The 13,110-nt window shown below is 44.8% G+C and overlaps 2 protein-coding genes across 8 annotated transcripts in view; one reads left to right on the top strand and one right to left on the bottom strand.

Annotated features, from left to right (window-relative positions):
* LOC309794312 (uncharacterized protein) overlaps positions 1 to 8,211 on the top strand; it is a 23,065-nt gene extending 14,854 nt beyond the window's left edge. The window contains exon 8 of the mRNA XM_082605626.1: positions 8,202 to 8,211. The gene's annotated coding sequence lies outside the window, so the exon portion shown is untranslated. The remainder of the gene's footprint in view (positions 1 to 8,201) is intronic.
* Positions 1 to 13,110, bottom strand: part of ZFHX3 (zinc finger homeobox 3) — a 258,929-nt gene that overhangs the window by 20,793 nt on the left and 225,026 nt on the right. For all 7 annotated transcript variants that reach the window (XR_014292026.1, XM_082605621.1, XM_082605625.1 and 4 more), the window contains 2 exons: positions 5,876 to 6,009; positions 5,523 to 5,723 (listed from right to left, as the gene is read on the bottom strand). Coding sequence is in view for 6 of the 7 variants with exons in the window: in XM_082605621.1 (XP_082461747.1) it covers positions 5,523 to 5,723; positions 5,876 to 6,009 (335 nt within the window). In the remaining variant the exon portion in view is untranslated. The remainder of the gene's footprint in view (positions 1 to 5,522; positions 5,724 to 5,875; positions 6,010 to 13,110) is intronic.

The raw sequence follows: 13,110 nt of genomic DNA on the forward strand, positions 1-13,110 counted from the left end.
CTAGGAAAGGTGACGTGGGTTTGTAAATACCTAGTTCCTACCTCCTGTTCATTTCACCATTATTTTGGATTATGACTTAACGCCTTTCAAGTTTCTATGAGGTGAGTGGGCCCGAAAGCCCCAAGGACACACCTTATAAAACCCAGTCTTAGATGTGGGTCTGGTCCCCACTGTGACATCTGGGAGGGGCCGCTGATGTTGACTCTTTTTCGATAGAAGAAGCTAGAATTATAAGGAGCTCTCCCCGCTCCTTGCTTTCTCTGGGTCATGGATATGAAATTGCCAAATACCACAACTTGAGCAGCCAAGGGGTATATACACTTCACTAAATTCTTAAGGGGACTGTTCATGCAAATTCACCTCTCAAGGCCGCTCTGTCTGAGGTTAGATCAATGCAACCAACAAGTTCCACATGCTAGAAAGCAAAGGTATTTTCTTAGAGCGAGTACTGAACTTGGTTTCTCTGAGACCCTCATCCCCACAGCCTTGGCATTGCTCGCCTGAGTAGAGCTTCTTTCTGAAAGGCTCTCTATTCCAAGTGAAAGTATAGATTTGCCAAAACCTAGACTCCCAAGGAGACTCAAATCCTTTATATTTCAGTAAAAAAATCAAGAGAATGAAGAACCTCAGATGGAGGGGAAAAAAAGAGGGAAAGCCTCAGACACAGGTCTTCCTGGCAGAGACCTGGCCAGTCTCTACACCTTGTGAATGAGGCACTGGTCCTGTTCAAAAAACTGAAGCATGGAGTTAAAAGCCAACCGCTTCCAGAACTGAGCATTCTAGCTAGTGGGGGATCCAAAGTCGACGGCGCCAGTGAGGGTCTGGCTGCTCACTTCCTCCCCTGACCTCGATGGCTGCCAGCTGGTCTCTGCACATCTGCAGCCAGCAAGCCTGGCAACTCACGGCAGCAGAGAGAGCTTCAGAGGTTTTTCCGTCCTTTCCTTTACTACCTTCCAAATGTGCCAGGCTGGGCACTGGACCACGGACTCTAGAGGGCTGTTTCTCTCTTTGTCTCGTTTCCCTTCTAAAATGTCTTCCTATGTCGTTGTCTATCTTTTTTTGTTTTTTTTTAAACCTAAAACCCAAGAGGAAGAATTATAGGGCCATATTAAGAATTCATATGGGCCAGAAACAAATGCAGCCCTGAACCAGATTTTAAAATCTAAGAATGAGAAAGACTGAAAAAGGAGGTAGGTGGGAGAACAGGAAACATATGAACAGTTCACACACACATAAACACACACACACACACAGTGAGTGAGAGAGAAAAAAGCTGAGAAGGGGACTGAATTGGAGAGAAAAGCTTCATTAGACTTGGAGAGACAAGCAGTGGCAGTATACCAAGGTCACTTTTAATTTAGACCATCTAATTGGCAAACAGGCTCCAAATGGTTATCATCTCACAGGGCTTGGAATTAATGAAGCCCGATTATTTTCATTACCTTCCTCTGAGGTGGAGACAAAGTGAGAGCTGGTACCCAAGTGGGTGCCATAGCCTCAGGGCCGCTGGCCACTCAAGAGCCCCCAGTGCAGGGGGGCCAAGCAGCCAGCCTGATCTGGAGACTCGGATGCACAGACACACGACGAGCAGAGACAGGCGCTGACCGAAAACATCACAGGAGACAGACAGCTGGGGCGGGCTGGGGGTGGAGGGGACCTGCAGGCAGTGCAGGTCCAGGAGCAGCCAAGGGGAATCTGTGCATGTACAAAACATACAGAATAACTAAGGACTACCAGAGGGAGTGAAGACGAAGGGCTAGAGAAAAAGGTGTTCCTGGGCTGCTCCAGAGCCAACCTCCTTCTCTGCCATGAGGTCATACTTTGTTAAGTGACTGGGGAACAAAGACAATTTCCCCGTATTAATGCTCCGGGATCCCAGTGGTGTGTCCTGCCACTTAGAAGGACAGTGATCAATTAGAATAATTTAAGACGACTGATATGCATTGTAGGTGGTCTTTCCCATTCTCATTTAGGGGCCAGAAGCCTGTCCCCTATGCCCTCAACCCTCCTCGCCTAAAACTGTGAGACAAAGGAGGGCACAAGCAGCAGCTCCTATATCCCCACCACTAATTCGGAATCTCGGACTTCTCTGTAAATAGGTGAGAATTCTATGGAACTGACATCGGGGGGGTGGGGGCGGCGGGTCGCTCAGTTGGGTCTGGAGGGGCACCTGTCTCACCGCCTTGAGCTTTATAGATTTCCGTCTTTCATATGACGTGTGTAAAGACACCGTTTGGAGCTCTCTTTCCAATAGGCTGAGCAGAATGAAGTGGTATGGGTGCAGTTTCCATAGAGGAGGGCCAGAGCTGCAATTGTTACCAGTGGAGAATATTTTCCAAGCCCCTTCATCGGTAAAAAGAAGGGGGCCCATGGAAGACACAGATGTGAGATGCAGAGCATAAGCAAGCAGCTGTTACCATAGCAACAGACATATTAGACACTGCAGGTTCCTGAAAGCTGTCTGATAAGGTATTATTAAATGAAGCCTCCTCAAAACACTCTCCATTTACAACTGAACGGAAAGGCATTGTAGAGAAAGTAATCTATTTCCATTTATCAGGGTGGAATTTACTTTTAGAGAGACTGAAACCCAATTCAAGCCAGATCTTGGGACCTTGGACCGAAACAGCAAAAAGTATTTACCAGAATTTATAGCTTTAGATACCTTAGACATACCCTATGTCTGCCAGGAGCTGTCTTGTTTGGTGGATTTTGCCAGGCTTTCCTAGTTTGCAGCCAAAGGCAGTTAACTCACTCAAACAATCTGGCAAGGAAGAAGATTCACTCCTGTCACTGCCATTCCTCCTAGCCACTCAAGGATAAAGCAGACATAACTTTCTCCTCTTGGAGGATGAATGACTGAACACTGACCATTCCTTAATGATATGGTTTAGGAAATGGAGCTCTGATTTGAGGGGCATTTCTCAGAGTTTCCTGCTCTAGTTGGCCAGGAACAAACAGATAGATAGTCAGAAAGCCTAACCAATACTTTCCCTTGGCCAATTTTCTAATAAGATTGCTGTAAAATATCCTCCAGGGGCATGATTCTAACCACAGGTTCATTATAAACACTTAGTTGTAAAACAATTGCAAATTTCATATTAACACCAAACTTTTCAGAGGAAGGACAATGGCAACTATTTAATTTGTCAGGGTGGAGACCAAGATCAGCAGTCCAGTCCTCAAATAGGATGCTGGGCTCACCCCAAGGTATGGCCACAAACTCCCCTCTAACCCTGGTTGCTCATCTTTTCCTGCTGATTCTGCTAAAGGGTCGAGGTGGAATTGCTTCATTTAGCTCAATGCAAACCATCCTCATGACTTGAGAAACCAATTCAATATTGACAGCCATGCAGTAACTCCATCTTCTCATGCAAAGATAGGGTACCAAATCATCCTTATATATATGCCTTTAAATCAAGTGTAAAACCCTTATGATTACATTTTCCACAACTTTCAACTTTATTTCTGAATCCATTAACTTTCTCTTGTTGCTAGCAAATGAACTTCCTATAGTCAGCACATTTCCCACAATTTGCACATTTTTTCAGAAATATTTAGAAAACATCTCCATTGTCTGCTATGGGCAAATGAGGTAGGTACACAGGGGTTCCTGTACAAGGTGCCAAGCACAGCCCCTTTAGGGAGTGTGTTTCTCCTCCATAAGAGTTTTCTCAAATAGGGTTTATTAACCTGTTTCCATGGATGGATTTTAGGGTATCCTTATGCTCTCTGGCACTGTACACACAATTTTGTACATGGAGAATATTTGAAAGAGTTATTAATAGTAGTTGTCAAACTTTAAGTGTGCACAGAATACCCAGTAAGGCTACTGAACCATTTTCACCAGAGTCTCCAAAAAAAAAGGTTGAGAATCACTGCTTGAGTGGGCAACACCCAAAAATATCTTAGGGATTGGTACCCAAGCAAACACAGCAGTAACATCCTCCCCTCAAAGACTCTGTTGATAAATGAAGAAGATTCATAATGACCACCAGACTTGCTACTTTGAATGTACCATACTGTTGCTGTTATAAAAGTATGACAAACAATGGATATTTGAAATATAATTTATATAGTAGTCCCTAGGGATGTATAAATGAAACTTACTGTCTAATGTAAACCAATCATACAGATTACTACAGGCTCACATTTCCTAGACCAGACTGATATTAAACAGGAAAAATAATCACCAGAGCAGAAGGACGATGTATTGAAAATGCCACCCTCCCCACATCTCTTCCTGTTTCTTCAGGCTCCCATGGTTCCAGGCCATCTGTGGGAAGTATGATGAGGCCTGAGGAAAATCCCCCTTGTTATTTCCAAGGCTGGAGAGAATTCCAGGGAAACTTGTAACAGAAACACACCCATCCACAAAAGGAAGTTTCCACTTACAGAGAACCTTTCAACAATGTTCACCAGTCTGTCTATTTGAAAATACCCATGGAAAGTGAATTTATACTTGAAATGAAACTCATGCTAGGTCACCTTAGAGCTTGCTATTGGCTGCTAAGGTTCTCTTGATGCATCATCAAATGTATGTTCCTCACGACTAAACATCATTTACAATGTTATTCATTAATTCTGCGTAACCAAGTGGAATGGGAAATGCCTAGAGGTTATACGTCTGTGACCTGCGTGGGAATCTTCACACGAAAAGGCAATCAAATTAACTTATTACTCCGCTGTTGAAGGAAGTTAGAGGTGAGAATTTTTCTCTTTGGGGGTTTTTCCTCTAGTGATCAGGAAAGGGCTTTCCAGCAGCCCAAGCATACACAGAATGCAGGATATTGGTATCGCCTGTAGAAGTTTGAAAAGTTTTCACATTACATTAGATTTAAATCCTTATACTAATCTTTTGGGCCATGTTTACAGTGGCCACTTAGAGCCATGCCCCGCAGGTGTAGCAACATCATGTTCAAAACGCAAAGCCCTTGTTCATGACTCGCCACGTGCTACCCAACTGAGCACCTTCCTGCTTTGAGAATGAAAGCACCCACTTGAGAAACTCCCACATCACAGGGCTACATTCTGCAAGTTGGAGAATGTGGGCTCACATCTCCACTTTGCCACTTGCAGGGGCATCAAGTCAGTTAACCTCTCTGAGCCTCACTTTCCTCAGCCGTTAATGTAAACGTGTCAAACTTTTTAAATAAAACAGAGTGGTTGTGAGGATGAAATGAGACATAATGGATTTAAGAGCAACCTAGAAGATGACCTGCTCAGTAAAGGTTTGGAGAATCTGAATAACAACTTCTTCATGTAAATGGTTAGCTACTCTAGGCCTCTGCGTCCTGAGGGGAGAGAGGAATAAGGGATGTTGAGAAATGCCTATGTATTCAGCCCTTTAGGCCACAGTCAGGCCGAGTCTAAGGTGAACAAAGGTCACAGAACTATCTTTGACATTTCCAACTCTGCACTGGCTCTCGCATCCAGCAACACAACGTCCTGTCCATGTTGCTGCATCACCTTTGACCGCTGGGGAAAGAAAAGCCCCGAGGTCCTGCTCCCAGCTGCCTTACCGTCATGATGAGCTTCTCCACGCAGTCCGGCGCCACGCTGTGGAGGTGGGTGAGGTGCAACTGGAGGTGGATCTTGTTGTTGAGCATGTCCTGGCACAGGGGGCAGCGGAGCATGGGCTGCACCGAGTGCTGCGTCATGGCGTGCACCCGCAGCCGGTTGACATCGGCGTTGCTGTACTTGCAGTAGGGACACTGGTACATCTGTGGGGAACACACAGCCACCCCTCCGGCTGAATCTTCAGTTCCCACCGCAACTGTGTCCGCCCCAAGCCCGCCCACCCGAGACTCCACTCCCCCGCTTCCCCCAGTTATCTGAAACACTCCCCCACCAGCACAGCCCCTTCTGGCCTCACCTGCTCTGGTTTGGTCTCCTCTGATGTTTTTGGTCGCTTTGAAGAGAGAGGAGACTCTGAGCTACCTGGGAAGGAGATGCGTTTGGAGGTTGCAGGAGAATCTGTCAGCTCCTTCTCGGCTTGGCTTGATGATGCTGGAAGAAAAAGCAGAAGATGTAATACAGCAGCCAGACCAGGCCAGCTCCCAGAGGGTTTGCGTTGGGTGAAAATCAACATTCATTTATAGCACAGGATTTTCTTGAAACACCAAAATTAAAGTAGGATGAGCATCCGGACTGATTTATCAGGCATGCCAGAAAAGAAGCAAGTGTTTCTTTTTGTCCCCCATGAATTTCTGTCACTACACAACTTTAACAACTGAACACTAAGAAAAAAAGGTACAGAAATGGACTAAAAGGCTCTGAGTTGGATTAAGCTACATTCAGTCTATTCTGACCTCCCCCAATCAAGACACAATCTGCTGGCTTATGAGGGTGGGTGGGAAAGTCTCACCAAGTGCTTTGCCAACCACGAGTCAACCCAAGTACCAGACACACTCTGCTTTCATGGATGTAATAAACGATGTGCTTCCAACTTTATTGTCACAGCTCTGGAAATCACAGCACAGCACAGCACAGGAGACATGATAAATGGGACGGACCCGAGAAAGGTTTACACGGATATCTACATACAAATACGTGCAAAAAAGTCAAGTGTGGGTTCAGCAACTTGCTTCTGGGGAAGAAGTAATTGAAGAGTGGAACTAGATAGGGCGTGACTCCAACTTCTAATCGAGCCAGTGCTCCAGACACAAGAGTTTATTCAGAGTGGGTGGTTCAGAGGGAAAGTGTCCTCTCTGCTTGCCAGAAACATGCCCTCTGCAGCCCCACTCCACCAGAACAACAAAACACCAGTGAGGAAGAAGAGTCACATGAGACTGAAGCAGCAAACAGTGAACATGGAAGTGCTGGCGGAAGGAGTTCTCTGAAGCATGGAAAGGGATCTGGAAGATTTTGATGAGAAAACAGCAGGGCTAAAAGGGTTTTAACAAGGATAAATAAGCAGGGCTCCTCCAGTATAAACACAAATCTCCAAATGGTCAGATGGGGTCATTCCAAAACCTGGTCAGTATCTTAAGGCTGGCTCTCTCACTTGTTTTGGATGGGAACTCCAGTTTTCAGAATTTTGCTACAAGTGGTAAGAAGAAAAATCCTGAAAATGGTAGTGAGACAATACATACCCACTGCCCTCCCTACCTCACTGAAAAATCATTTGACTCAGCACTGAGGTCACTGGTTTAGAAAGCCTCATTTTCACTCTTTGGTCAAACTGCTTTCTGTCTCATCCAGACTAGTTACCTAGCATGTGTTTCCAGCTTTGAAATCTGTTCTGACGTGGATACCCAAGATGCTGTCGTTACAGATGTGTGCTTTAATAAACAGTTGTAAAAAATCGATTTTATTCATTAAAATCGTAAGGCCACACAATAATTTTGGGGAAAAAAATGCAAAATGCAGGAAATATTCCAGGAAGTGGATGCTCTTCCCAGAATGCACATCTTCTGATCTTTAACCCCAGTATCTTGGTAACCTGGTCTACATAAGTTTATAGAACATCTATTATTTAAAAAGTACAAGGACAAGCATATTACACACGGACCACCCCTCCTCCTCCCAGCACACATTCATAACAGTACTTTAATCTGTCTCGCATCGACTTCAAACCCATTTTCTTCTTAATGGGAGTTATTCATTTTCACTTGAAAGGTAATACATGACAGCTGGATATTTAATGTGATGGACTGGCTGCCGATTAACGAGGTGCTGTATGTGACATTCTAGTCTGGTTCCCCCACGGCCCACTTCCCATATCCCAGCCCCCGGCAGACCTGATCCCACGAAACCTCGCGTCGCAGGTTTTAGACCTCGGAGTGTGATGGGCCCCTGCCTGAACACTCCGACAATAGGAGTCTTTAATTAATGTTTCGGGGATGTAAGGTCTTCCCGCCCCCAGAAGGTTCCTTATTCTCCATCATTTTTCATTTTTGCTTACTGGTTGTCTTCTATATGTTAGCTCTTCTATAGCTTTTCAAAGGCATTCTAAAGATGGGGTGGGTGAAGACATTAGATGATACTTCAGATGCTCATTTGTTAGAGCCATCCTCCACCTTCCCCATTTCCACCTCCGATCTGTAGGATTAGGTTAGGTTCAGGGCTTACAGTTAGGAGAGAGCCGCTCTCTGCTCCCCCTTCCCCTAGGGGCAAGCCAAGATACAGATCCTATTCTAAACACCCATCCCTGTCTTTTTGTTAGTCTGCCTGACCTGAAACAACACTTGCTTTTACAGGACCGTGACGCTGCCTTGTCAACGCCCTCAACCTGCCTGCTACCCCCGCTTCAGAATGATTTTCAACCGTGCAGCTGCTCGGCAGTGTGGATGAACGAGCGCGGAGGCTGAGACCGCCCGACTCATCCACTCCCTGGAAAGCAAACCCGGTGTAACCCAGTGCAGCATTAGCGTCCTCACAGGACCGCAGTCCACCCTCGTCCTTCAAGGCTGAACGCATGATGAATGGTGACGAGGTTGCAGAGGTGAGAATTCTCGTTTCAGAAGCCACTATTCTTTCCCCCTGCATGGAGAGGGGGGACTTCTATTACCTTTTTTTTTTTTTTCATACTCTCAAATTGCTCTGTAATTCTAAAGCTTCCTTTGTGAGCTCAAGCTAAGGAGCTGTTCTAAAGTGTTTTAAAAAACAAAATCAGCACTTGCTCACTCATTCCTCTTTCTCTGGAGTAACACAACAGCTCTGCTATGATAAGAAATACTGCATCCACTGGTGTAAAAACTTCTGGGGCTCATCTCCCTTCTATCTGGGGCAATCTGCATTTTTATTAGATCAGATCTGTCTAGAAGTGGACATTAGTCACCTGCAGCTCGCTAGGCTTCTTCTCTAAAGATAAGGCCGTGCCTTTCCTATATCGGAGTCTGTTAACACCCAGTTACAATCTCATTGTGCTTCCCTGGGTGATATGAGGACTGCTCCAAAGAGTTAGGTTAACGAGGCTGACAGGCCCCTCCTAGCTTGACCCCAGACATTAAAACATCAATCCCTATGAAAACATGGTACCACAGATTTTATAAAATTTCTGTAGATGGGTAAACAGTTGTGCAAGTTCTCCATCAGCAGGCTGGAAGAGGGTTTACTACTGACAATGACAGTCTAAGGTTTTCTCAAGCTTCCTCTCTGAACAACTTCAAAAGGGCCAGAGTCCCCAAGTCAATTTCTACTTCAGTTCTGTCACCAGCATACATTGTAGGCATAAGTAAATGAGGTTGTACGAATACCAAGAGGGAAAGTACTGTGGGTTTCTTTTTTGAAGACTTTTCGAAACTCTGACTTAAATTCCAAGAGCGATGTCACAGTCTAGAAAACATTATTACTTTTTAAAATTAATTACTGATCACTTTAAGGCCATTACGACATCACATTACTGCAACACAAATAGATGCGCTCCAGAGACAAGCCATAGTATAAACAGTGCCTGGAACCACTGGATTATACTGGTAACAACTTCAAGGGTAACTATATCTGTAGTGGCTTTTACAATAATGACAAAATGAATTGGAAACAATCTAGATATTTTACAACAGGGCACCGTTAAGTAAACAATGGTACAGCCACTCTATTGAGTATTAGATGACATTACATATGACAGCTATGAAGCAATATGGAAAAATCCTTGAGAATGTTAATCAGAAAAAAGAATAAGATAACGTATGCATTATAACATGATATAGCTTTGTAAAAAATAGGTATTAGAAAAAAAGACTGGAAGAAAATGACTACTGTATTTAGGTGATGGCATCATGGACCATCTCCCCATTTTCTAAGTTTGTCATGTAGTTATATTATTTTTAATATTATAATTAAAGAGTTTAGCATTTAAATTCAACTGTCCATGAAAAGGTTGCTATTTGGATCCATACTGTGCAAAACATCAGGTGGTTTTTTTACTTTGCTGGTTAAAGCAATTTTTCCTCATTTTGGCAGCTATGCCATATGAAAATATGTGTTAAATCTCAATGAATCTTCCACAGGCAACATGCTGGGCTCCTGGCACTTCAAAGGGTTTTAAAACGTGGCAAGGAATCATGCGAGTGCCATCGATTACATACTCTATAAAGCGAGGCAAGAGGGATGCTGGGACAATATCGGGGAAATGCAGGGTCAAACCCCAAGCACAGCCTGACAGGATGTTAGCTGCAGATTCCTCGCCACGCATACTTTCTAAGGAGTGGACAAACACTTGCTCAACTTGTTAGAAGTTAAGGTTGCCCCACTGAACTTGCTGGTGAGGCAGGAAAAGGACCAGCATGTCCTGGTTATGGAGTACAGAAAATTCAAAGTCAACTTTCTGGGCCAGAAGCCACCGTTCCACCTTAAACTGTGATGGGCTGGTCACTGTATCTGACGAAGGCAAGTACTGAGAAGCAGACCTGATTCATGACTCTCCATTCCATTCTCTTAGGTTCCTCTACATTCCAAGCAAAAGAAATTTCATTTCAAAGGAAAAGACACAGTAGTCAGTGCATGGCTTCCTCAGGAAAAACAAAAATCATTTCTGTGACGTCAACTTCCAGATATCCTTTGTTTTTAACATATTTGCTTGGGGGTATTTAACCTCTAAAAATAATTCCTTAAAAACTTACCCCTCTTGTCATATTAATTAGAGGGAGTAGGGAAGAGAAGAGAGCCAATATGAATTCATGCAAGTCTTGTTTACAATTTTCAAGAAGTGGTTTTATTATGTTATAAGCATATAGAATAATTAAAACAAGCCTAGTAAGGTTTCAGGTAAGAGGTGACTAACTATAAAGAACAGGTTAAGGGGACTTCCCTGGTGGCGCAGTGGTTAAGAATCTGCCTGCCAGTGCAGGGGACACAGGTTCAATCCCTGGTCCAGGAAGATCCCACATGCCACAGAGCAACTAAGCCCGTGTGCCACAACGACTGAGCCTGTACTCTACAGCCTGCGAGCCACAACTACTAAGCCCGCGTGCTGCAACTACTGAAGCCTGTGCGCCTACAGCCCATGCTGCGCAACAAGAGAAGCCACTGCAATGAGAAGCCCGCGCACCACAACGAAAAGTAGCCCCCGCTCGCCGCAATTAGAGAAAGCCCGTGTGCAGCAACAAAGACCCAACACAGCCAAAAATAAATAAATAAAAAGTAAATTTTAAATAAAGAAGAATAGGTAAGAACAGTATAATTTAGGGGGCTTATCAAGTGGTCAAGTATGGTAGAAACACAGTCTCTTTAACTTCACCTGATAAAACCACTTTTCCTAGAACAAATTCTCACCCAATCCCAATCTTCACTAATAAACTAAAATCTGAGTCACTGAAATTTTGGTGACAGAAAACTTGAGAGCTGTACTTGCAATACCATGTACTGCCAGCAGACTTAATGCCAACACGTGCCTTATTTCTCACCTACTGATGTGGTCGTACAACTCTGAAGCGAGGGAAGGCAGGGAGTTGCTGCCTCCTGAAAAAGAAACCTGAAGAAAAATTGGAAATGAAGTAGAAACGGAACCTTAAGGTACACAGTTTTTGGCTTTCCCTAATCACTTGCCAAGACATCAACTTGCCCTCCATGACAAGCGAGTTTCAGTTCCATGAGCAAAACTGACCTTCTCATCACTCAACACACCATTGGAGCTGTTGGCACGGTGGACATTCTCTGCCACAGGCCCGCCTTTGGCCAGAGTCCTCCCTTGGGGAGATCCTGGGCATGCGCTGAGCTGTCCATGTTACTGGGAAGTTTCTTCTGCATTTCTTCTCTTCATGGCACAGTGGCACTCGGAAGTGGTGTTCACCAAGATGCTGACCCCCTTCCTTCTGGGGACCCCAAGGTGAGCCCACTGAAGGCCTGGGAGGCTGCCTGACATGTCATCCTTGTGGAGCGGCCAAAGGCAGCCTCCAGCCCCACTTCTTAACCATCAGACTCTGAGCTAAAGTACCACTGACAGCCCCTCCATCTAAACTTCCATCTCCCAAACCAGCAACATAATGGAGGAGCCAATTAAATGATTATTAATTCATGCTACTTTCCGTAAGCCAGAGGTTCTCATCGCCTTGTGTTCCGTAAACCAGCTTGCCACCTGCCCCAGAAATTTACAGCAATCTTTTATCTCCATTGACTAAGGAGAAAAAAAAAAAAAAACGTTCACACAGCTCCATACTCAGTGCTTGAGTTGGGATAATGACCCCAGCACAATAGTCACAGAAGCTTCACCATATCGGAAAGTGGTCATTCAGCTCATAATGAAAATGAAATGAAAGGGGCAGTGAGCCCTCTCCATAGCCCCTTCACCTCAGCTTCTCAGAGGCCCGACACTCCCCTCTAGAAAGCAGAAATGCACAGTTTCCAGAGGGTCAATCTGTGCTCTGGACTTGTGATCCTCATATGTCACTGAATGTGGAGCTGCTCTTGGCATCTGCTTGCAATTCCCTCCCCAGAGGAGAGGCTAAGATTTCGTTCTCGCATCTCCTGCAGAGCTACTGCACTTTAGAAGTGGCCAGAGAGCTGGCTAAATTCTCCCCCTCTCTGATACAGAGAGCAACAGTTCCTTTAAAGGGTCTGCTCGGCTGCCAGCTCGGTCGCTAAACAGGCACAGCTCTGCCTCTCACCAAGCACTTAAAGATGATTCAAAGAGGAAGCGGGGAGTCTGTGCGCGGCGAAGGCGCACCCGGCGGGGTCTCTACACCCTTCCACACCCAGAGTCCAGCCCCATGAGGGTAAGAACCTTCTATTCAAAACACAGTCCTGGTTTCGGTTCAGTGCAGGCTACACTGCTCCTGCATGTCTCTTGAAAGCATTATAGAGAAGTACTCAAAAAGGAGACGAACATGCCTAGGTAGGTAGAGCGAAACACACAGGCCTCATCCACTTACCAGACATGTCTTCCTGTTTCCATGAGGATTTCAAAGAAAACTTGAGTTATACTACAGATGGGTATTACTGATACTCGGGGAATGGCTCATTATTTTTCTCCTCCAACTCAAAGATGAACCAGATAGGTCAGCACTTTGAAAATCCAGAAGCTCTTCAGTGTTGTTTCTGTTGTTATTAGTTTGCTTTTTATTTGGAAATATAGATTCACAGAAAGTTGCAAGATTAGTACAGAGAGGCCTGTTTCCCCTTCACCCAGGTGTTTCTTTTTAACCAGGGTTTAAATAAAGATTACTGGGT

This window comes from Mesoplodon mirus, assembly GCF_964341445.2.
Source record: "Mesoplodon mirus genome assembly, chromosome: 19".
Classification (NCBI taxonomy): Eukaryota; Metazoa; Chordata; class Mammalia; order Artiodactyla; family Ziphiidae; genus Mesoplodon; species Mesoplodon mirus.